Here is a 25217-nt window from a genome sequence, read left to right as displayed (position 1 = left end):
CACCTTTTTATTCTTCTAAGGCCATGGACATTGTCTAAAATACAGTTGATGTTCGATACAAACCCTAGTTAGAAAATAAACTATTACAAATATATAGAAAAACATTATATTAGAAAAATACAGACCACTCTTAATCCATCCTATGTCTATCATCTATTCACAGATATCTTGAGGGTGATGATGATGGTCACGATAACTGCCTTTCATCTTAGTCCATGCTAATCTCTCAGTCCTGGAATGATATTCTTTCAGCTTGGATGTTACTTCCTCAGGGAAGCCTCTCGTGCATCCCCAGAACTGGGTCAGATTTCTCTCCTAGTGGACTCTCAGAACACTTTTCACTTGTATGTAATTTCCTGTTGACTTGTTGTCTTCCCCACTAGAATGAAAGCTTTCCAAGTCTTGATTAACACTGTACTTCCAGCACCTGGCACCATACCTGAAGCACCACGGTGTTTCTTTTTTTTTTTTGCCATTAACATTTTTTTATATCTATATACACAAGATAACAGCATAAAAAAGTTTTAAAGAGTTATACATACCAAAAGGTTATATGTACCAAAAAAGTCATTATGGATTTTTCCCTGTTTTTTTTCTTAACATTTTTTTTAAGTTCTGTGATACATGAGCAGAGTGTTCAGGTTTGTTATGGATAGGGAGAGCATTAGGTGTTTCTTAAAACACCAAACGGCATGTTGCCCAGTGTGAAAGAATCCAGATGACAAAAATCAAAATTTAATAGAATTATTTAAGTACCCACTCTGACATCCTGATGTCAAGGCTAAAGCCATCATATTTTCAGAACTCTGTAGCCTCTTGTCTTTCAAGGAAATCACAACTTATTCTCTCTGCCACCAGATACCAGGCATATGTATTTCAATCAATATATATTTGCCAAGACATTCCTGTAGCAAATTTCGGATTCTAGGACATTAAGTAAAAATGTCATGGTCTATTATCTAGGAAGAGCATGATGGGGCTATAATTTACTCCTCAGCTTGCCTTCTACTCAGATCAAAAGCTGTGGCTTCTCCCAGACTGATGAGTCAGGATATTTTCATATATATCAGACAAGGTGAGAGTTGCCTTGTGATTGAGATGTTTCATCAGATATACAGACGGCCTGCTGGCGGTGTTCCAGTAGAAGCATCAGAGGTCAGAGGAGGCCTTTTCCATGTTGAATGAGAAATTCTTCATCTCTGGTGAGATTCAGGGACATCCTTATATTATGTGGATTTCAATAAGCCTGCAATCTTACCTCATCTCTGGTAGCAGAGAGAATAGGTTGTGATTTCCTTGAAAGATAGAGGCTAGAGAGTCCTGAAAATAGAGTAGCTTTAGCCTTGAGAAGTGATTTACGCCAGGATGTCACAGCAGTACTTAGTTCTATTAAATTTTGATTTTTATGGTTTGGATTCCCTCACACTGGGCCACATTGCTGTTTGGTGTTTTCAGAAAGAGTCCTCTACTTCCCCCTTTCACTTCATTATCTCAATCAGGTTTATGCAGAGAAGAAGCTTACTGAACTCACTGCTGGTGCTGGTGTAGGCAAGTGCTGCTTTGGCAATCTGGGCTGACCTGGCTTGTCTACTAAGAACTCCTTCTCTAACCCTGGAGCAGGCTTCCATGCTGCTGTGGGCGTCCTTGCTGCTCTTTGGTAAGTGATTGAGAGGAGGCCTCTGCTTGCTGCAAAGCTGAGCCTCACCATGAGCAAAAGCCCTCTTTTCTGGGCTGCTGCAATTATGGATTTTTACTCCCATTTTAGAACAGCAGAAAATGAACAAAAAGGAAAGATAATGATTTACTGGTAGAAGGGGAAAAATGATAATGATTGATTTCCAAAGATGTATTTCTCATCTACTTTTGCTATTAATTGCCTACGGAAAATCATTTTACCCCCAAATGGACTTATTTTGTTTATGTAAAAAGAAACCTATGGCTAGGTTCAGTCCCTAAGTCACAGAGCATGAGGACCCAGAGGAGAAGACGGACTGAGTCCTTTGTGAAGGACCAAGTCCTGATTGTGAACTCAGGTAGAAAGGATCATCTGCTGGGAATAGTTATTTCCTTCTCTGTATTCTAAGCTCAAACCTGCTCTGATGTTTGCAAAGAGCATGAGAAGAGAAGAGATAAGATGGTTTCCCTTTGATTTTTTTCTTCCTGCTTTTGTACCACTTGTCAGTATTTGTACAAATGAGGCACTGATTTCCTAGTAGCTCAAGCTAGGGAATTAAAGAACAGTCAGTCTGTTGTACATTAAATATTTATTAAGCATATTTGTCTAGTTCCCACCTGATCCCCAGACCCCAACTAAGGGAAGACCTGTTAGTGTGATTGACATATGATGAGAACTAAGGAGTGAATGGATGGGTATACTTGGCATACCACACTGCTGGGCACCACAGAGGATATGGAGACCTGAAGGACAGAGATTCTGCCCTCAAGAGGTGACATTCTCAATAGAACCTCAATGTACATATGCAAGAACATCTGACTCGACAATAGGAGAAAAATATTACGCAAATAGTTATAGGATAATGTGTGAGGATGTCAATTAATTTTTGCTGAGCCCTGACCACATCCCACGTTTCTAAGGTTACGCCATGTATAAATTTATCCAATTCTCTAATATTTGATCTGGTGGAACTTTTATAACTCCCATTTACAAATGAGGAAATGAAGGCACAAAGATGTTGGTCTTATCCCTAAGGTTTATGCAGCTAGTACAGGATTCAAACCCATAATCTAACTTTGGAAGCTAGGCTTTTAACTACTACCCCCCACTGTCTGTCTCATTTTGAGTTCCAAATTAGCTATGATAATAAGTGTTCTGAGTCAAGAGAAGAGGGAGCAGCAGCAGCCCCACACTAAAAAATTAATGACAGCAGCCATTAATTGAAACCTTACAGATCTAACTCATTACAGTACTACTATGAGGTCAATTTTGTGAGCCTCATTTTTCAAATGAGAAAATTGAGACTTGAAAGTTCATGTGGTTTGCCCTGGGTCATACAGCTAAAATTCAAACCAGACCGTCTGAGCCCACAGCCTGAGCGTCCGGCCACTGTGTTTCCCCACTTCCCTGGGATGGGTGAAACGGAACGCGTTTCTCTTCCTCTTGGTTGGAAGTAGCATACGAGTGTGTGGGCTCTCAGGGTGAATAGTTTGGGACTCCTTGCCTATGCTGATGGCTGGCTCTTTACTCTCTTTCAGCTCCAGTCTGTGGACAATCTGGTAAGTCCTTATTTTCTTTGCTCCTTTATATCTCTAGATTTCCTAACAACTATATCTTATCTCAAATACTTACAGGAGTCCCCATTGTCCATTTCATTCTTTTCCTGAGGGCTGCAGGGATGTGGAAACATCAGCTGGTGTGGTGACCCTGACTCTAAGAATCAGGCTATTTGGGGGTCACTCTCTTAAACCAAAACTGCCATTGTGCTGGATAAACATGGCAGGGCCTGGGATATGTGTCACAGGGTCCACAGGAGGAGGAGCTGCCACCCTGCCTGATGTGGGATTCTAGCCAAGCCTGATGGAATGCATAGCATCCCGAGAGGAAAAGGGTAGAAATAAGCCAATACTTCACAGGGGGAGGCTGGGGCTCCAGCAGCTTTTCCACTAACCATGTGTAACAAATTTATCCCCAACTTCCGCATCCCATGGAGACACGCTTCTCTGTGAATAGCTCAAATTATGATGACCCTGAGTCTGCATCTACCCTACTGGTCAACAAAAAGTCCCATCCTCCATAGGGAGCCGCCTCACAGGCGTTTGGGCCATTCCTCTGGAGCACCCTAGGAGCTGCTGGAGCCAGCAAGGGTCTTGGCCCCCTTGAGGTGCACTGTCTTTTGCGGCTCCTAACTCTGCTGTTCTTCCCCTCCTTGGTGCCATGGACACAGACTATTTCCCACACACCCTTCCTGAGACAAGATTATAATTTGGCAGACTTTGCTAATGGTTCTTGGATGGGGAAATGAAATACAAAAAGTGTCTTGAATTAACTACAGCCAAGGATGTAGCTAATCTCAGAGCCCATCAACTCAGTCTCAAACACACAAAGGCCCTGAAAAGTTGTGTCCCTTCTTGGCCATAGGGCCACCTGCACATAGCAGGGGCAGCTTCCTCAGAGCAAAGAAGAGTCTAGTTGCACATATCAAAGGAAATAAATTCTACTTCCCTCCAGTAGAAGACCTATTGCCTAAGTCTCAATTGCTCTGCATCCAGGTGCTTCCCAGGAACATAGCCGGTAGGGTTTTCTATTCTCTTCAGCAGAAACACAGCCCCATTCCCACTGATGACATAGGGTATCCTGTCTAAACCTTTAAATACAGAAGTTTCTTTTTAAAAAGTGTCTGCAGAGGCTGGGCACAGTGGCTCATGCCTGTAATCCCAGCACTTTGGGAGGCTGAGGTGGGTGGATCACTTGAGGTCAGGAGTTCAAGACCAGCCTGGGCAACATGGTGAAACCTCATCTCTACTAAAAATACAAAAAATTAGCCCGTCGTGGTGGCACGTGATTACAGGCTGAGGCAGGAGAATCACTTGAGCCCAGGAGGTGGAGGTTGCAATGAGCTGAGATCAGGCCAGTGCAGTCCAGCCTGGGCAAGAGCAAGACTCTATCTGAAAAATAAAATAAAATAAATTCTGCAGAGACACACAGATGTTTCACCTTACCCAACAGAACATTTAGCTTCTTCCTGTAAAACATGAAGTTGGGTTATTTTACAGTTTTCTTTTTTCCCCCCAAACAGAGAAAGGGCATTTTCTTCTCATTTAGATGTAACTAAAAGATCTATTTGGGAAGTTCTTCTGGACAAAGGCAAGAATGTTTAAAATTTTAAGCTTTAAAAAATCAATTGCCTATAAATCCTTAAAGGTAGACAGTCCTCATCTGAGTAAAAAGGTTCCAAGAAGAAAATAATTAGAAGTTTTTCTATTAAAAATTTTATAGTAAATAGCAATCCCCAAAATTGAGATTTTATTTTTGAAAAGCAATACAAACGAAAATGATGCATTTTATTTTCTACTTCACAGAAGTGACATTACCATAGGCAATCTGTAGGACAAAGCATGAATCTAATATTGACTTTTCAAAATGTGGTAGCTGCAACAGCTCCAGGCTTCATGACTTTGTTCAAGGCAGAAAATGGGGAGAAGTAAGGAGGCAAGTGGAGAAGGAAAGCAAAGCTGTCAAAGAGCACCCAGTGTACATCTCTTCTTTCAAATAAAGGAAAAGCACTTTCCCAGAATCCTTATTCCCTAGTCCATCCCTAGCATTATTTCTCTGACATCCCTTTATTCAGACCTGGATCATGTAGGTGGGAAAGTTAGTACTTCATTTTTTCAAACACATTAGGGGGCAACAAGTTAGAGAGAAGAGCATTGGGACTGACTTTTGAGAGCCAAACAAGTGTTTTCCCTATTATTGATTTCTCCTTCATAATCATTAATAGGTCTTGCTGGGCCATACTCTTCAGTGATTTTATGACTGATCAGAGCAGTGGTTTCACATAACTTACCAAGTTTATAAATTATTGCGTCTTCAGCAGAATCTAAAATAGCAATCAATTTTCATTTGTACACCCACTAAAGATTAGCCTACCAAAGCACTGATCTTGGAGAAGGCTAGATAGTAGTATTATATTGGTAAGGACGTTTGAGTGAATGTTTCTAGTAGTGAATAATTTGTGTTGTAGTTACTTTTGTTGTTAGCCAGCACGAAGTCAGAACTACAAAACTCAGAAAACAAACATTCAGATTAAAAACAGCCTCGGAAACAGTTTCTTCTTAGAAGATACGTAATTAAAAACAAAATCTCCTCCCAACTCAGAAATCCTCTCCACAAGGGTAGTAGAGAAAGGAAACATTTATATTATTGAATAAGCAATAAGCCAGAATATGATGAACATCACAGACAATCCACTAAGAAGCTGCAAAGACAGAAAGGAATTCCACCCCGTTGTCTTCAGTAACTGAAGGGAAACAAACTTCTGTCTTTACAACAGCAGGTCGTTTTGCACATTGGAGAAAGCTGAGGCCACCAAAGTTAAGTCCTTACTCTCCCACAGGAACTGAGAGAGACAGAGGAACTCTCTCCCTAGATGTTTGTATTCAAAAAGGTGGTTCCCAGGACTTCCCTGGGTTGTGAGCCAGGCAATAGGCTTATTTATTATATTATTATTATTATTATTATTATTATTATTATACTTTAAGTTCTAGGGAACATGTGCACAACGTGCAGGTTGGTTACACAGGTATACATGCGCCATGTTGGTTTGCTGCACCCATCAACTTGTCATTTACATTAGGTATTTCTCCTAATGCTATCCCTCCCCCAGCCCTCCCACCCCTGACAGGCCCCGGTGTGTGATGTTCCCTGCCCTGTGTCCATGTGTTCTCATTTTTCAATTCCCACCTATGAGTGAGAACATGCCGTGTTTGGTTTTCTGTCCTTGTGATAATTTACTGAGAATGATGGTTTCCAGCTTCATCCATGTCCCTGCAAAGGACATGAACCCATCCTTTTTTATGGCTGCAGAGTATTCCATGGTGTATATGTGCCACATTTTCTTAATCCAGTCTATTATTGACGAACATTTTGGTTGGTTCTAAGTCTTTGCTATTGTGAACAGTGCCACAATAAACATATGTGTGCATGTGGCTTTGTAGTAGCATGATTTATAATCCTCTGGGTATATACCCAGTAATGGGATCACTGGGTCAAATGGTATTTCTAGTCTAGATCCTTGAGGAATCGCCACACTGTCTTCCACAATGGTTGAACTAGTTTACAATCCCACCAACAGTGTAAAAGTGTTCCTATTTCTCCACATCCTCTCCAGCACCTGTTGTTTCCTGACTTTTTAATGGTAGCCATTCTAACTGGCATGAGATGGTATCTCATTGTGGTTTTGATTTGCATTTCTCTAATGACAGTGATGATGAGCCTTTTTTCATGTGTCTGTTGGCTGCATAAATGTCTTCTTTTGAGAAGTGTCTGTTCATGTCCTTTGCCCACTTTTTGATGTTTTTTTTTTTTTCTTGTAAATTTGTTTAAGTTCTTTGTAGGTTCTGGATATTAGCCCATTGTCAGATGAGTAGATTGCAAAAATTTTCTCCCATTCTGTAGGTTGCCTGTTCACTCTGATGATAGTTTCTTTTGCTGTGCAAAAGCTCTTTAGTTGAATTAGATCCCATTTGTCAATTTTGGCTTTTGCTGCCATTGCTTTTGGTGTTTTAGTCTTGAAGTCCTTTCCCATGCCTATGTCCTGAATGGTATTACCTAGGTTTTCTTCTAGGGTTTTTATGGTTTTTAGGTCTTACATTTAAGTCTTTAATCCATCTTGAGTTAATTTTTGTATAAGGTGTAAGGAAGGGATCCAGTTTCGACTTTCTACATATGGCTAGCCAGTTTTCCTGGCACCATTTATTAAATAGGGAATCCTTTCCCCATTTCATGTTTCTGTCAGGTTTGTCAAAGATCAGATGGTTGTAGACGTGTGGTGTTATTTCTGAGGCCTCTGTTCCATTCCATTGGTCTATATATCTGTTTTGGTACCAGTACCATGCTGTTTTGGTTATTTAACCAATATAAACATTTACATGCATTTGCAAAGGACAGAGAAAGAAATTCTGAAAGAGGAAGAGAAGCCTCTTCCTTTTGTCGGGGAGAATTAAGCCTCTTATTTTTGATTTGTATTATCCTCAAATTCTTCAGTTTCTATCCACCAATGCTTCAAAGAGTTTAGGGCCTAATTTCATGTAGGGTTAGTATTTTACTGTCACAAGAGAGTGCTTTGAGGTCTGGGAAGTTAGGACCACCTAGCTCCCTGCACTCTTACTCTCTGCAGCTATCTAGATATATTTCTTATGACAGACAGAGCCTGCTCACCTCTCCCATACATATTTCTTGACAGTAAAAACATAAATTAAACCACTTTCCATAACAGTCTAATTGGCTTCCTGATTTCTATATTCACTCCATCTATAACCCCTATCCCACCACATGCTCATGCTACCTGTAGGGGAGGGAAAAAATTTCCATCTCTCTTAGGTTTGAAGAAAGCCAAAATATTTCACCCCAAAATATGGCCACTTGGTATAACTAGTATTTTGAATTAAAGGCCTTTAAAGATCAGCAGAAGAAACTTCTCCCTATCCACCTAAAGACCAGTCGACCCACCAGTAAGCACAACTGTTCTTCCCTCCTCTCTACTGTAGAAAAGAAGACTGACGGGTGTAACCACACCTGAACAGACTCCGTCACAAGAAAATATCTATGCTTCAGGCTCATTCATCTTCCAAATAGAACCATTTATCCATTAATTCACCATGGTCATTATTTATTGCTCTTCAAAAGAGTTACCTACATTCCCCCTCTCCCCACTCCCCTCCAAAAATGGCTGTGTAAGTGTCTGGGCCTTATTGGTATATTTGGGGAATCACTCTGTAATTCTGCCCTGCACATGTAAATAAATTTGTAGACCATTTCTTCTATGAATCTGCCTTTCATCAGTTGATTTTTCAGCAAATTAAGAGGGCAAAGAAAAAGTTTTCTCTTGATCCTACAGGTTAATTTTCTGAGGCCCATAAATTAACTTGATAAAAGATAGACTAGGCCAGGTGCGGTGGCTCACATCTGCAATTCCAGCACTTTGGGAGGCTGAGGCAGGTGGATCACGAGGTCAGGAGATTGAGACCATCCTGACTAAGAAGGTGAAACTCCGTCTCTACTAAAAATACAAAAAATTAACTGGGTATGGTGGCACTCGCCTGTAATCCCAGCTATTCAGGAGGCTGAGGCAGGAGAATCGCTTGAACCTGGGAGGCAGAGGTTGCAGTGAGCCGAGATCTCGCCACTGTACTCCAGCCTGGGTGACAGAGCGAGACCCTTTCTTGAAAAAAAAAAAAGACAGACTAACAAGTGAAAAAAAATTTTTAATTATGTACATAGACAGGGGAATTTACAAAGAAAACAATGGCTGAAGGAGGCAGCCAGATGATTGAGATTTACACAGGTTGAATATCCTTCATCCAAATATCCGAAATCCAAAATCTGAAAGTTTTTAAGCACTGACATGATGATCAAAAGAAATGCTCATTGGAGCATTTCATATTTCAGATTTTTGGTTTATGTATATGTTCCAAAATCTGAAAAAAACTCAAACTCCAAAACCCTTCTGTTCCAAAATGTTTTGAATAAGGTATACTCAACCTGTATATCATCCTGGACTAAACAAAGGAAAAGGAGTTTTGGGCTTCTGGGTGGGAGAGGCAGGCTGTGGCAGGTTGACTAGGAAAAACATGGTAAACAAGGGTTTTTATGCATATTTAAGTCAATGCCTTCTCTATCGATGAAAGTTGTTAAGAGTCTTCCTCTTCCTAGTGTGGGAGAGGGAGACACATTTACAAAAGGAAATTTCCCTTATAAGGGAAAACTTTTCACTTATAAAGGAAAACTTGTGCCTTGCTTTTAGAACTTTTCCTATTTCTGGTGATTCTCAGTGGCCTTTGGCTCAAAATAATCCATATGCCAAAGAGACAAACCTGGAGATGGCATTTTCTGGTACCCTTCACACACAAGAACTCATCTTAGAGAGGTCCCTGTAACACCAAGATCTCAGGTGAGAGTCCAGGAGAAACGCGATTTCCAACTATCTACCTGAGGACTTGGTTCACTGAAACAAGTGAGAGGGTTTGTGAGCCTCGCATCATCTATCACTGCTGAGTGGATCCTGCCAGGGCTGCCCTCCCTCTGAAAGGCCAATCTGCTGCTATAGACTGCTGAGCAGCCACTGCACCCTGGAGGAGGTGAGCACAGCTCACCTGCAACCTGGGGAAACAGAAGTCATCCAGGGGCCTCTTAGGGAACTCCCAAGCCATGTCCTCCAGTGTAACCTACACAAGCCACTGCAGCTGGGACTGCAGGCACCTCCACCTCAGACCTACTACTCTTTCCTCCTCAGCAGCTGCACACAAACCTGTGATTTCCGTCCATCCTCCATGGACCACATTCTTCAAGGGAGAGAGAGTGACTCTGACTTGCAATGGATTTCAATTCTATGCAACAGAGAAAACAACATGGTATCAGCACTATTGGAGAGAAAAGTTGACCGTAACCCCAGGAAACACCCTCGAGGTTCGGGAATCTGGACTGTACAGATGCCAGGCCCAGGGATCCCCGCAAAGTAACCCTGTGCGCTTGCTCTTTTCTTCAGGTGAGAAAGAAGGTGAATTAGTTGAAACTTTATAAAGGGTTTCCGTTTATCTTAGCTCCCTGGAGGTTCCACGAACTGGGGTCTTTCGTTGCTCTCTAACCCTCGATCCCAGCTCCTTTAGTTTCACATTTTCCCTCCAATGGCTGCAAGTGTTTTTCAAACTATGATTGAAACTTGAGTTTAAATGGTTAATATTAATCGACATCCCCACACACTTACACGGTCAAGAAAATGAGTTAGTTTTAGGGAGTACAAAAATGAAGCTGTCTCAGATCCTGCCCTGCAGGGCTTTATAGCCTCATAAGGGAGAAGTTACACACACATAACTGTGCTGAGGACAAAAGTGCCATCAGAGGAGCTCAGAGGTGGGAAATCTCCGAACTGATGCTTTTTATCCCCACCCGTTGTTATGTGTCCCTTCCTCATTGCTAGTTTTCCCTCTGATTGGCATCAAGCTCCCACAGCTCCTCCTGTCCAGTTTTACCTGATTGATAATGATTTTGGTCACTTGCAAGGGCATGGTCTACAGGCATAGGCATTCAACACAGTCATCTAAGAAAGAAGAGATATAGCTAACCTCAAATTAGAATCATTAGAATCTGAACAGCATGGAATTTCCATAGAGGACCACATCCACTGTCCCTTGAACCTAGACTGTGTCTCTGACAAGAATCCTGCTACAAATCACGCTCCAATGCCCGGGAAGAGTTCCTCACATAGTTCTCCAAGGGCCCCTTCTTTCATAGCTCCTGCTCTGGCACTCGGTGAGCAGGTTGGTTTTAAGTTCTGACGTGCTCTATTAGGTCAGGGATTTTGATCACCCTTCCTCTCAGCTTTTATTCTCCATATTAGACTCCTTATCTTTGGAATCTGACCTTGAATGATAAAATAGTTGCCTCTGGGATTTATTTAGGAAATTTAGGAATTGTATCTGAAGCATGTTACACTGATTTAGGAGTTTTGTGAGCTTGGATCAAGAGACTACATCTTGTGGAAGAAAGAAGAAAACAATACAGCCTTTGTAATTCAAGAGACACAGAAGAAGGAAGTAGCAGGAATGCTTTGAATGACGATCTCCTCTCTGTGTCTTTTCCAGACTCCTTAATCCTGCAGGTCCCGTATTCTGTGTTTGAAGGTGACACGTTGGTTCTGAGATGCCACAGAAGGAGGAAAGAGAAATTGACTGCTGTGAAATATACTTGGAATGGAAAAATTCTTTCCAATTTTAATAAAAGCTGGGATCTTCTTATCCCAAATGCAAGTTCAAATAACAATGGCAATTATCAATGCTTTGGATATGGAGACAACAATGATGTATTTAGATCAAATTTCAAAATGATTAAAATTCAAGGTGAGTCTTTCAGTTCATATAGATTTGCTTAGTAATGTCAGGGATAGGAAACTGAGCATGTAAGGAAGGAATTTATGGGTTACTATTGAAACCCTGGATAGATGAGAGGCACAAGTCCTCTAAGAGGCAGAGAAAGTGGGATGATTGTACCTGAATAAACCTGTGGAAGAAAATTTTGATAGAGGTTTTGATAAGTTTGTCTTGCTGTGTGTCTGAAGTTTCCTGGGACTGAGCACCCAAACCTGTCTCTCCCAGAGTGCTAAATACTCTCATGCTCAGAACTTGATTTACCTCTTCTCTCTAGAACTATTTCCACATCCACAGCTGAAAGCTACAGACTCTCAGCCTACAGAGGGGAATTCTGTAAACCTGAGCTGTGAAACACAGCTTCCTCCAGAGCGGTCGGATACCCTACTTCACTTCATCTTCTTCAGAGATGACAGGGTCATCCTGTCAGACTGGAGCCCGTCCCGGGAACTCCAGCTCCCAGCCATCTGGAGAGAAAACTCAGGATCCTATTGGTGTGGTGCTGAAACAGTGATGGGGAACATCCACAAGCGCAGTCTCTTGCTACAGATCCACGTGCAGCGTGAGTGTTGGAGAGCCAGGCGTCTTCCCTGCCTTTCTGGGCCCCTCAGGCTCTGCAGGCATGGGGACTATGTAGCAGAGACCGGTTTTATCATCCCAACAGAGGAACCGGGCTTAGGCCAAGAAGTGAAGTACAATAATAAGAGAAATACATGACTTCTTTTCTACCTCCATTTTCCTAAAACCTCAGTCTTCCTTTGAAATTCTATGACTTCAGAATCACAGCTGACTCATGTAGTTACGTTTGAGAGCTATGGAAAACAAAACAAGAAAATAAGGTGCCCTGCTAGGGAGTTGGCAGATTCTAGAATGGCTAGATCTCAAAGAAAACTATTTAGAAGACAAGCATCCATCAGTAGCAATGAACAATGTGAGTGCCTATGATGTGTACAGCAGAAGAGAAGGAGAGATAGATAGGTCCAATAAACATCACTTAGGTACCAAACTATGACTTTTAAAAGTAGATGTGGTCCAGCCTACTGCCATGACGGCCACTACTGCTATTACCTCTCCCTCAAAACAACTCAGACCTCCAGCCAGGATGTCAGACAAAACCCAAATGCTTCTTTTTTTCTTTCCTGGGGCCTCATATATCAGGATGGAAAGCTTATCACATTTAGTGATATTTTCAGCCCTAAATTCGTGGTCTGTTGGTCACAATGTTAGTGCCTGCTGAAGAGGATATCTTGAAGTCACATAAGAAGTGACCCTGCCCAACACCCCAGCTACCCAGCCCTGCCCTCCTTCACAACTGGCCCCGACCTGTGGTCTCATTTTTACATAGGGATCCCTGTGTCTGGGGTGCTCCTGGAGACACAGCCCACAGGGGGCCAGGCGGTTGAAGGCGAGATGCTGGTCCTTGTCTGCTCCGTGGCTGAAGGCACAGGGTACACCACGTTCTCCTGGCACCGAGAGGACACGCAGGAGAGTCTGGGGAGGAAAACTCAGCGTTCCCCCAGAGCGGAGCTGGAGCTCCCTGCCATCAGAGAGAGCCATGCAGGGGGATACTACTGTACAGCAGACAACAGCTATGGCCCCGTCCAGAGCGCGCTGCTGAATATCACTGTGAGAGGTGAGTTTTCATCTCTATTGACCTTATTTATTCTCAGCAAACTTCCTCAAATTAAGGGTGGGTAAGGTAATTAACATTACCCTGTGATTCTGCTTTTTCTGTTTCCATTTTGCCATGCTCCACTGTGATAAACAATTTCTTCCATTAGAATGTTAATAATTCAATCGGGTCAGAGTAAGGTCCTGTAGTGAGGTAATGCTGGCTGGGAGCCATTTTGCTTTTTGGAGGTGATTTTTTTTTGTCTGTATTTGGACCCATTGTGTGTTTATCTCCAAGAGGAGCCTTCCCTCGTTAGCAGTGCTTCTGGATGGGGCACAGCTCTGTCACCCTAACCTCTCCTTTCAGTAAATCATCCACACGCATCAGACCAGCAGCCGCACAGAACCGAAAGCACGAGGCATTCCTTTCCTTCATTACTATAATAGAATCCTGAGGGATTCTCGGCAGCCAAATCCTATGTGGTTCAGGAAACTCACAAGAAGCATGGAGAGCAGATACAGAGCCCACTTTTGTCCATTGAGGAGAGAAGCCTTACTTTGGGATCTCACAGGTTTAGCTCATATAGGTCTCTTCCTCCATCCCTAAGAAGCCACACTGGGTCAAGCTATGTTCTCACTCAGCTACCTTGGCACTAAGGAAATGGTCTTTACGGGGATTCAATTCCTCCTCAATCTCAGGTTTGGTTGCATCCTTGGCAAAAAAAAAAAAAAGAAAGAAAGAAAGAAAGAAAGAAAGAAAGAAAGAGAGAGAGAGAGAGAGAAAGAATAGAAAGAAAGAAAGAAAGAAAGAGAAGGAAGGAAGGGGAGGGAGGGAGGGAAGGGAGGGAGGCAGGGAGGGAAGGGAGGGAGGCAGGGAGGGAGGGAAGGAAGGAAGGAAGGAAAAGAAAGAAAGAAAGAAGCTTTTATTAAGTTACTGGAAAGCTAGATTTCCCTTTTTTCTATATAGTAAAACTCCTCAATTCATTCTCCTTACTTCCGTTATTTTTTCTTAAACCCATCACCACCAGGCTTGCCTCAATCCACCAAAATTCCTAATGATCTCCATATTTCTAAGGCCAGTGGAAAACTGTTCCCATTTGATTTGACCTACCTCCAGCTTTTGATACAGTTGATCCCTCCCTCCTTCTTGAAACATTTTCCTGCTCAATTTCTGGGACATAACCTGTTAGTATTCTATCTATTCACTAGATACTTTTTGAAGTTTTCTTTCTGGATCCTTTTAATATTTCCAACTTCTAAATTTTGGAGACTGCTCCCCCAAAACAGCTGCACTGTTTATACAAAGTCAGCTCTGATGGTCAGAGCCATAAACCTGAACAGTTTAGTCAGAGGCTCCAGCAAGGGGGTTGCTATGCTAATAGCCCAGATGCTGGCAAGTCTTGTGATCAAGCAGGCCCCACCAGGTTAAGAGACTGAGGTGTTTCCCCAGAACTAAGTACCACAGCAGTCTGCATCTCAGTCTGGGAATAACACTGGGTGTAATTCCCAGCAGAGAAGGACTGAGACTGAGCTAATGTCATTTCAATGACTTTTTTTTTTTTTTTAAAGACGGGATCTCTCTCCATTGTCCAGAGTGGAGTTCAGTGGCGTGATCTTGGCTCACTGCAGCCTTGACCTTCTGGGTTCAAGTGATCCTCCCACCTCAGCCTCTTAAGTAGCTGGGACCACAGGCATGTGCCACTGTGGCCAGCTACATTTTTAAATTTATTTTTCATAGAGAAAGGTTCTCACTATGTTGCCCAGTCTGGTCTTGAATTCCAGGGCTCAATGGCATTTCAAGAATCAGATTAGGGAAGAGAAAGAAGGGATTAGCAAAATTGCAAACTGCCAAGGGCTCGCTCTAAAGACTCCTGAATGCCCTGAAATCCAGAGTAACGCTGATGGTAGAGGGTGTTTCTTCTGCAGGAAGGCTCTTATTCTGAAAAGTTTGCCTCAGGAAGCTCAAAGATTATAATCTCTGAGGAGATAACAGTGAATCTGTTGGTAAGTATAAATTATTCCTCTCCCTTTTGGGGGTTAGGGTCTTTAGAATGGATCAGCTTCTCCCGATCCAGGCAGTGAACTGGCCACTTCACATGTATCATTTCACTTTATTCTCATGACAGCCCTGGAAAGCAGGTGTCAACATCTGTTAAGGAAACAGATGATCTCAAAGATTAAATGGACGTCAAGGATCCAGTGATATTTGATGGAATAGGGATTCCCTCCTAAATATTTTTTAATCATAGACTTCGTGCAAAATCCCCTGTGCTTAGAAATAGGAGAATATATAACAAAGAGAGAAACTCTGCAGTAGCCTCATGTGCTGGGCTAAGGTGGGCTGTCTCAGGCAACTTGAACTGCCATAACCAAATACCAGGGACTGGGGGGCTTAAACAACAGAAATCTATTTCCTCATAGTTCTGGAGGCTGGAAGTCTGGGATTAGTGCACTAATATAATGTGGATTCTTATGAGGGCTCTCTTTCTGGCTTACAGAAGGCTACTTGCTTGCTGTATCTTCACTTGGCAGAGAGAGAAAGCAGGACAACCTTTCTGGTGTTTCTTCTTAGAAGTGCACTAATCCTATCTTTGGGGCCCCACCCTCATGATTTCATCTAAAGCCAATTACCTCTCAAAGGCCCTATCTCCAAATACCATCACACTGGGGTTAGAGCTTCAGCGTATGAATTTGGGGGAAAAGAGTACAAATCAATCCACAGCATGGACTGAGGTTGTCTGGGGTAGGGCTGTATGGGAGCAGGCTTAACCTATGGAGGTGTTCTCTAAGCTAATGAGAGACCTGCCTGAAGTTCCTGAGAGTCTAGGGCATGGTGTCAGGACCACAAAATAAGAACTAGTACTTCCCTAGACATAACACTTAAGTGTCAGGCACTGTTCAAAGCACTTTACATGTATTAACTCATTTACAACAGTAAGTAGTTGAAAACTGAGGCAAAGGGAGATTAAATAATTTTCCCTGCTCACACAGTGAGTAAGTTGAAGAGCTGGGATTCTAACCCAACAACTTGGATTTAGAATCTGTGCCTTTCTAACTGAGACAAATTTCAATTACTTTCCCCAAAGTAGCCATTTCTTTTAGGAAATAGACTTACCAGGAAGGTAGAGTAACTTGCTTTCTGCCCATTGAGTCTAGAATCCTAGACCTGGGCATGGCTGATTCTGATTTTGCACAGGCGGATGCCCCAGCAGGCGACAGGGAAAGAATCAATACAGGATGTAGTGGCCAAGCCTCTCTGTCCTTAGATTTCTCTCCTGCTGTCCACCCTACTCTTTCAGCTGTTGTGGCTGGGAAGCTGGGCTGACTGTCCACTGAATACTGTCTATCAGTGGAACCACTCAAAGGTCAAAGCGCAGGTATGTTGGTATTGTCAGGGAGGGAAGGATAATATCAGAAATGTCACCAGCCACTCCTGGCCAATGGCTCCTCTGTGCCCGAAATCATAGATGAAAATAAATGGAAATCACGGTCAGTGTTGCTGTTGTTCTACTACCTGCATGTTCTCTGTCAATTCTGTGGTACCTGTGTCTGAGGTCTGAATTTAGTTTACCTGGGAACCAAGAATACGTATGGGAAAGTACCACCCCTCACTCTCCACTCTCTCTCCCTCTCTCATGCTTTTTGCTCTTTAGCTCATCACCACAGGGCATGGTATAAATTTATTTATTTGTTTATTGCTTGTCTCCCCTCCCTGGGTTATCAATTCAAGAGCAGGGACTTTAATGCCTTGTTCACTGTTGTATCTTCAAGGGTTAGGTCAGTGCCTGGCACAGGGTAGCCTCAGTAAATACTTGCTGTATAAATGAGTAAATTGAATGAAACTTCCTTTTCTGTGGATGAAAGGATAGGAGAATGGACCCCATGGAAATATCAAAATCCCCTAATAATGCATGGATTGTGTGTACTTTTACCATCCGTTTTTTTCTCTCCTGCCCTTCAGAGCACACAGGCACAGGCTTCTGTGAGGAAGGAGGCTGATGCCATTTCATCACGGTGTCCCAATGCAGAGCAATCTCAGAGTTACTGTTGGTTCAATTGGCGCCCTAATCACTGGTGCAATTTTCATTCTCTCTCATGCAGTTTGCTGTTCCTAAGTTAGGTGCTGCCAAGCCATGGTCCCACAGTATCTCTCCAGGTGTCTGGGGGCAATTTGCAGGAAGCCAGGTTACCAGAATACAACATTAGGATTTCCCCTAAATTGTTAGTTTCTAAAATGATTTACTGAAGGTAGAGGGAGCTGTTTCCTCTTCTACTCAGGCCCTGGCCCACCCAGTGTGAGCTTTTCTGGCCAAAACCTGGCCCAAGATGTCTTTATGAGTCCTAGTCCTTTAGATTCTTCTCTCTTCCAGGGCTCAGTACCCAACCAAGCTGAGGAAAAGGCAATCCCAAGCCCTGAACCTCTCCACTGAGATTCACACAGGTCCTTTCCCCTTAGAGATCTCAGGCAACAGAGATGGCCTTGTCGCCGCGGGAGCCACTGGGGGGCTGCTCGTTGCTCTTCTCCTGGCCTTGGCCCTGCTGTTTTACTGCTGGCGCTGGAGGAAGTCAGGTTTGTGCTCTTTTCTTTGCCACAGTTCCTGCCCTGTCCCTTCCCCTGAACTCAGCGTGCAGCCAGCCTCAGTGGCCACCAGGCCACCACTCCCAAGTCTCCCCTTCCAGCGTTCACACACACTCACGTCTGTCCCTTCCTTAAGGGGTAGTTTTGCAAATAGAGGCCATGAATGAGAGCTGCTCATATCTAGTCTGATTGGCAAAGTCTCAGGGAAGGGGAGGAAAAGTGAAATTTTTAATGTAAAGTTCCAAAAACTGTATCTGAACAGTTTACTTAGGCAGTTTCTTTGGTTCATACAGACTGGCCAGTTAGATACTTCAACCTAAATGCACCATAAATGGAGATTCAAAATGAACTAAAGGGCTCTGCAGAAATGACTGAGAATAAGAGCTGGCTAATTTTATCCTTCTGTCCCCTCAGGAGCTTTTCTCGGTCTGAGTTTGAGCCTGCCATCTAGTGCTCCAGCAGCCCCTCTCTCCTCAGGTCAGCCTCCCCTGCCTCTTGGACATGGTCTGTCCCAGGCATTGTTTGCTGGCTGCGTACTTCCAAAGGCTTCTTGCTTCAGCCCACCTCAGGCTGGCTTTAGATGCCAAGAAACCTGGTGTAGAAGACAGGAGCAGAACCTTTTTCAGCTCTAGAACAATTATCCACATCCTTCAACTCTGTCTCTTAATTCAATTAAACTTTCCAGATTCCTGACAGCACCTTCTATGTGTCCTGCATTGAGCTGGAGGTAGGGAGCTTTGGACCTCTGACCGATTCTCCTTAGTGAGCCTGAGTCAGAGCCCGATGCTCCTCTGGGCATGACCACAGATGTTCCTCGAAGTTCACCCACAGCTCACTACTCTCCAAGTGACACTTTGGTTATATGTAATGTTTCCTGAGGGATTTCAACACAGACTTGAGTCTTCATAAATTCTCAAACAATTGCATATTTAACTCTGGAGTATGCAGTCCTGGTCTCAACAAGTTATATGCTTTGTTCAATCTTTTTTTCACCTCATTTTCTTGAAAACCCAGGACCGGGCAGGTGTTTGAATTGACTTTCTTGATGACATCTCTTAGATAGCGCCTGTTATGTGAAGTCATTGAGAAAGGGCTCCCTCTGCTGACACAAATGCATCTTTGCTTTATTTTGCAGGAGTTGGTTTCTTGGGAGACGAAACCAGGTGAGACCTCAGCTTCTGCCAGTTCCTTTTTAGTTTCCCAAGTACACAATATGCAAAACTGTGGGGTTATGAAATTAGGTCAAGTTATATCTCTTTGGCCCTGTAGCTAGATACTTCCATTTTCACACTCCTTGAATTGGTCAAAAATGAAGCTTCCTAGAACTTTGCTTGTCAGCTAATAGTTTGCAATACATAAAAAATGATAGATTTCTTATTTGACCTTAACCTACTCATCTAAATGGATAATACCAAAGGTTATAAATTTTCTGGGTTGGCAAAGAATATTTCTTGTACTATAATTAAGTTAGACAATGTGTTACTATAACTATGCATACAATGACTAGAGTCTAGATTTTCTACAAATGTTCTAGGTTTTCCAGGGAACTCTATGTTTCTAATAATCTTCTTTTTGCACCATACATGCATATATACTCATTAAACGTTATGTCCTTAACTTCCATTTGGAAAATACTGTCATCTTCCTCTTTCTATGTCAGTGTCTCAGTCTTAGGTTAGGAATAGGAGTGTGGATTATGTCTAATTCCTTCTTGAATTGTACAGACATTACAATGTAAAGACATTTTATTTATTTTATTTATTTATTTTCACCCAGATTGGAGTGCAGTGGCACAATCTTAGCTCACGACAACCTCCGCCTCCCAGGTTCAAGTGAGTCTTATGCCTCAGCTTCCCAAGTAGCTGGGATTGCAGGCGTGAGCCACCACATCTAGCTAAGTTTTGTATTTTTGGTAGAGACTGGGTTTCACCATGTTGGCTGGGCTGGTCTCAAACTCCTGGCCTCAAGTGATCTGCCCACCTCAGCCTCCCAAAGTGCTGGGATTACAGGTGTGAGCCACTGAACCAGGCCAACAGTAAAATAAAGACATTTAATCACTACTTCCTGATGATGAAGAAGCCAGTACGTATACATTTGAGACAGGATCTGACTCTGTCACCCAGGCTGGAGTGCAATGGCATCATCTCAGTTTACTGCAATCTCAACCTGCCAGGCTCAAGCAATCCTTCCACCTCAGCCTCCCAAGTATCTAGGACTACAGGCACATGCCACCATGCCTGGTCAACTTTATCTTATTCTGTGTAGAGACAAGGTCTCATTATGTTGCCCAGGCTGGAAAGCTAGTATTTTTTAACCAACCAAGAGTAGTCATTCTAACTATGAGACGATGATTGTTACTATGATGTCAGAGACTCCCTAACCTTGTTTCCAGGCAGCCTGTCCATCCTACAGCCCCAGGATTTCTTTCAAAAGAACAATCTCACTCTACATAGACGTATTGAAACTCTGATTAAACCATTCAGGCTTTCCTGTTCCCTGTTGGCTGCTGACTTTCTCCAAATCCTCTTTCTCCTCTGCCGCTCTCCCTGAGTATCTCACTCTCCTGCATGTTATAATGTGACAGGGATTATTATGGTTTCTGTGTCTCGCAGGCTTCCTCCCACTCCAGGCCCAGGAGACTCCTCCCATTCCATCTACCCTGCCCAGGTGGAGCTTCAGTCGCTATGTGTCGATGGTGAGGATTCCCCTCTAGGAAGCTGTTCCTGGCCTCAGCCATGGAAAGATAATGCGCTTTCAGCCATGGGAAATGCCCCTGAACTCCCTAAAGTGTCCCAAATCCAGATATTCCCAGATAATTGTTCCATTGTGTGTCCAAGAAGAGTGGAAATGATGCTTAGGAAGAGGTATCTGTAGCACTTTAATACTAACAGGAACAGCCTTGAAAATGTCTTTTCTTTCCAGTACACCCCAAAGAGGGAGATTTGATGTACTCTGAGATCCAGACTATTCGGCTGGGAGAAGAAGGGGAAGGTACGTCCCTGGGAAGAGATTCTGGCTGCAAACTATATTCATTCATTCATTCATTCAACAAACATTTACTGAGCACCTCCTATGTGCTAGGTACTATTGTAAGTATGGGAAGTCAACCAGTAAACAAGGCAGACAAAAATCCCTGCAGTGGGGAGCTTAGATTCTAAGGAGGGAAAATAGGTACTGAAATATACACAGTATACTTTTGCTGATGATCAGGATGGACATTAAGCATCCTTCTGATAGATATTGTGATCATTATAGTGTATGTACTAAGGTCTCCCTTAGGTCTGAATGAATAAATGTTTGTAAAACGTCTACTATGTGGTAAGCATTGTGCTGAGAATATATATATATATATATGTATGCAAGGCATTTTTAATTAAGTGCTAGAAAATGTGATTTTTACAGTATTGTATTCCTCTAATTACTGTCAGATTTTGAATTTTATGTTGGAGAAAGGTAAGTTATTTGGAATGAGTTGGATCCTTTTGAGGCTTGCTTTTAAGCTTTGTTAGGGTGAGTCTCAAGCAACCTTTAGAGTAGGGTTAATCTAGCCTGATAGTAAAGCAATGCATTTCTGGGGATTCTACATCAGATGGTCCATTAATTACAAGATCTGCATCAGCTTCTGGGATTATTCTGCCTGTTTTTCTCTGGTGGTTCTTACCCTGGCCTGAGATACTTTCATCTTACAAATATACCTATCAGTATTCAGCCAAAGACTTGAGGAGAGCCCTCTGCAGACTTCTGGAGCTTTCGATCTGTTTTCCTCCTGTCTCTTTGGTACTGTCCTACAAATTCTAGCTGCTTTAGTAAAACAGAACTGTTGGTCTCTGTCACTTCAAGTCAGCAAGGCTTCAAGCCAGAAGTCAGGTTCTGTCTGAACTCCCAAGTCCATGCACAGCTTAGTGGTAAACTGGTGCAATATCTGAAAAGCACTGTTTTGTCCTTTTTTCTCATTGTTTAAAATGGGAAGACAAATCCAGTCCCTGTTAGTCCATTTTGGCCAGAATAAGCTGAATTGTTCCTTGAAGTTCTACTTCGCTTCTTTAATCCTATTCAGACTCCATTTTAAGACCCACTAATGAATTGAGATCTGTTGTTAGAAAAATATCACTGTAGGTAACTGCAACCTGTGGTCCACTTTGGCTTTCTGAGGTGGGAGCTCTATATCCCAGCATCAGGGAAATCACTTCAAAATCACTTCAGAAGTTCAAGAGGAATTTCTGAGATCTCCTTCACCAGGCTGGGGGCTATAAAATAGAGGTCTCCACCTGTACTCCCACCTCAGAAAACCAAAGCAGAGACACATTGGACGTAAGCTGATCAATCTTTCTAAAGACATCTCTTCAACAAATCTTTTTATTTTTTTCCTCCCCACACTTCCTTGCTTTGGTTGATTAACCTGGGTTCTTACAGTCAAGGAAACAAACAATTCTCTCCATTTCTTGTATAAATCTACCCATGGCACCTCACTTGGGAGGTTAAAATCTAGGAATTTCAGTTGTAACCTGATGCTGAAGGTGTTCTATGAAAATGAAGTATTACACATAAGACTCAGAGAAGGACTTTCTCAAGGTCACAAAGTCAGTAAAGGACAAAGCTAAGACTAAGTCTTCTGTCTTGCTATATTTTCTGCATGCACGGCCTATTATTATATTTGACCAACATATATCACCTGATCACTTGCTTTGTCTTTCACTTTGTTCCCTGAGCCACCTCCATTAATCAGGATCCCCTTTGAATGGGAGCATTAGAAAGGCCACTACCTTTCTTGGGTGGATTGAGTACATCTTATCTTATAGAGCTATCTTTATCATTTTGCTTTTCTTCATACTCTTTCCTTGACATATTTGTGAAAACACCATTTAAGCCAAGTATTCTGTTGATGGACTAGTTACATTTCAGACACTTGAAGTATTAATGATTTGTAGAATGGTTTCTTTAGCTGTTCCTCAAGGTTTACATGAAGCCCCTGAAATCATATGCAAAGTTTTATGCATATGACCATTATTCTGGGGAGAGTGCATAGCTTCGATCATATTATGAAAAATATCTGCAATCCCTAAAGGTTTGAGGTAAGAATATGGTAACAATACAGTAAGGAACAGAGAGAAAGCGGCCGGGCACGGTGGCTCAAGCCTGTAATCCCAGCACTTTGGGAGGCCGAGACGGGCGGATCACAAGGTCAGGAGATCGAGACCATCCTGGCTAACATGCTGAAACCCCGTCTCTACTAAAAAAAAAAAATACAAAAAACTAGCCGGGCAAGGTGGCAGGCACCTGTAGTCCCAGCTACTCGGGAGGCTGAGGCAGGAGAATGGCGGGAACCCGGGAGGCAGAGCTTGCAGTGAACTGAGATCCAGCCACTGCACTCCAGCCTGGGCAACAGAGCGAGACTCCGTCTCAAAAAAAAAAAAAAAAAGAAAAGAAAAAGAAACAGAGAGAAACCTCAAGTGCCCCAGAGTGTATCTTTTTTTCAGGCTCTCTCTCTCCATAAAATTGCTGTGCTGCTCTGATAATTCTACCTTTTACTCTGAGACTCTTAATTCCTAATATGCATGATCCACCAAATCATATCTGCTAAACTTACCTCTCACTCTGGCTCCAACTCTAGGAAACTATGGCAATAAAATTCAAGACCTAGAACTTGTTAATATAGGAGAGAGTTTTTCTCACAGGGCATACATATGGAGCACTGTAATGGGAACTTGCCAAACAATCCGGGGTGGTGAGATGACAGTATTGTAAGTTAAGAGAAGCAAGAACTAAAACTAAGAAAAAAAATAATCTCTCAATATCTGGTAGAGGAAGGATGTGAGGTTTCTTAGTGTGGTATTGATGGAGGACTTTACAGATCAATGGAGCTTGAAAAGAACTTGCAGAGGGCTGGGTTAAGAAATGGTAGAACAGAAAGTCAAATGTATTCTAAGACATGTTAGGGGAAGAGGTGGAGAAAACATGACAATCAATGGACAGGGCCTAGTGGCTCCCAGACTCTAGGGAATCAGCTAACAGACTGAGTTCTAAGTGCATCCTTGTGCCCATAGTCCAGTGATTATCTTTCTCTCCACAGCTAATACCTCCAGGACACTTCTAGAGGATAAGGTGAGTTTCATTTCCCCACAGTTTTATCTCCACCATTACCTCCACCATTACCTAGCCTCACACTCCCTCTTGGTTTCCACTTCTTTCTTCCATTCCAGGAGGTCTCAGTTGTCTACTCTGAGGTGAAGACACAACACCCAGATAACTCAGTTGGAGAGATCAGCTCTAAGGACGAAGAAAGTTGCGAGAATGAAAAGTTACGAGAATGAAAAGTTACGAGAATGTCCTACTCATGTGATTTGTCCCTTATCCAAAGTCCCAGGCCCAGTGCAGTCCTTGTGGCCCCTGGAATGATCAACTCATTCCAGCTTTCCAGTTCTCTTCATGCATATGCATTCACTCCCAGGAACACTCATTCATCTGCTCTGATGTTGGGATGGAATGGCGTGAAAGACTTCACTAAAATGACCAGGATCCACGGTTAAGACAAGACCCTGGATTATTTGCTGTGGGCCTGGCCTAATACATTCCCTAGGGTCTGCATTAGCGAAGGGGAATAAAGAGAGAGAATGACTGTTTTTGAAAAACAGAAGCACACATTTTGGTGAATTGGGATTTGCACAGAGATGAAAAAGACTGGGTGACCTGGATCTCTGCTTGATACATCTACAACAATTCTCTCACTGGAGACTCACTTGCATCAGTTTGTTTAACTGTGAGTGGCTGCATGGGTACCGCACAAACAATGAAAAGCCCCTTCACTTCTGCCTGCACAGCTTACACTGTCAGGATTCCGTTGCAGATAACAGAACCCACCTGAAATGGTTTACAGACAGAGGAATTTAAAAGAGGACATCAGAAGGGCTGGAGATGCAAGCTCTAGGCTGCGCTTCCTAAAGCAAATGATAATTATGTTAATGTCATTAGGGACAAAGATTTGCAACATTAGAGAAAAGAGACACAAATATAAAATTAAAAACTTAAGTAACAATTCTCCAAACCTAAATTTGAATTTAAAATATTAGTATAAACTCATAATAAACTCTGCCTTTAAAAATAGATAAATATTTCCCACATCTGTTCACTGAAAAGGCCTAGAAATTAATTACCAACCCGTAAGCAATAAGCACTCCTTACAGATTCTCTAAATACCATTCCCTACTCAAAGGAAATAAGGTTGCTTTTCTTGTAGGAACTGTGTCTTTGAGTTACTACTTCATTAATGTGAGAATAACTCTTGCAATAAATGAAGAAAGAATAAAAGAAATAGGGAGCCACAATTTTGTATGGATGTTTCATGATATACCTACTGGTTAAATAATTGACAAAAACCAGCAGCCAAATCTTATAGGTCTCCTGATGGAAGTGTACAATACCACCTACAAAG

General features: G+C 42.5%; 1 protein-coding gene and 1 long non-coding RNA gene across 4 annotated transcripts in view; one reads left to right on the top strand and one right to left on the bottom strand.

Moving 5' to 3' along the window:
* LOC103876822 overlaps window positions 1–25217 on the bottom strand; it is a 58269-nt gene that overhangs the window by 27352 nt on the left and 5700 nt on the right. For 2 of the 3 annotated variants that reach the window (XR_004177800.1, XR_004177798.1), the window contains exon 3: window positions 23930–24055. This is a non-coding gene — a long non-coding RNA (uncharacterized LOC103876822). The remainder of the gene's footprint in view (window positions 1–23929; window positions 24056–25217) is intronic. The other variant, XR_004177799.1, reaches the window with a different exon arrangement.
* On the top strand, window positions 996–24887 carry FCRL4 (Fc receptor like 4). Its single transcript, XM_003892853.4, has 12 exons — window positions 996–1657; window positions 3214–3234; window positions 9969–10220; window positions 11317–11571; window positions 11876–12160; window positions 12944–13231; window positions 17666–17779; window positions 18924–18951; window positions 20401–20483; window positions 20711–20779; window positions 23859–23890; window positions 23989–24887. Exons 1-12 carry the CDS (start codon window positions 1627–1629, stop codon window positions 24097–24099), a joined length of 1569 nt encoding a protein of 522 aa, XP_003892902.2. The 5' UTR covers window positions 996–1626; the 3' UTR covers window positions 24100–24887.

Source organism: Papio anubis, chromosome 1 (genome assembly GCF_008728515.1).
Source record: "Papio anubis isolate 15944 chromosome 1, Panubis1.0, whole genome shotgun sequence".
NCBI classification, from domain to species: domain Eukaryota; kingdom Metazoa; phylum Chordata; class Mammalia; order Primates; family Cercopithecidae; genus Papio; species Papio anubis.
Note: the sequence above shows the minus strand (reverse complement) of the source record. Positions and strands in the feature narration are given on the sequence as shown.

Bases quoted from the DNA above. Each gene is read 5' to 3' on its own strand.
- FCRL4 (XM_003892853.4), top strand. From the start codon at position 1,627: ATGCTGCTGTGGGCGTCCTTGCTGCTCTTTG. The intron at 1,658-3,213 runs GTAAGTGATTGA...ACTCTCTTTCAG, and splicing joins GGCGTCCTTGCTGCTCTTTG to CTCCAGTCTGTGGACAATCT. The intron at 12,161-12,943 runs GTGAGTGTTGGA...ATTTTTACATAG, and splicing joins GCTACAGATCCACGTGCAGC to GGATCCCTGTGTCTGGGGTG.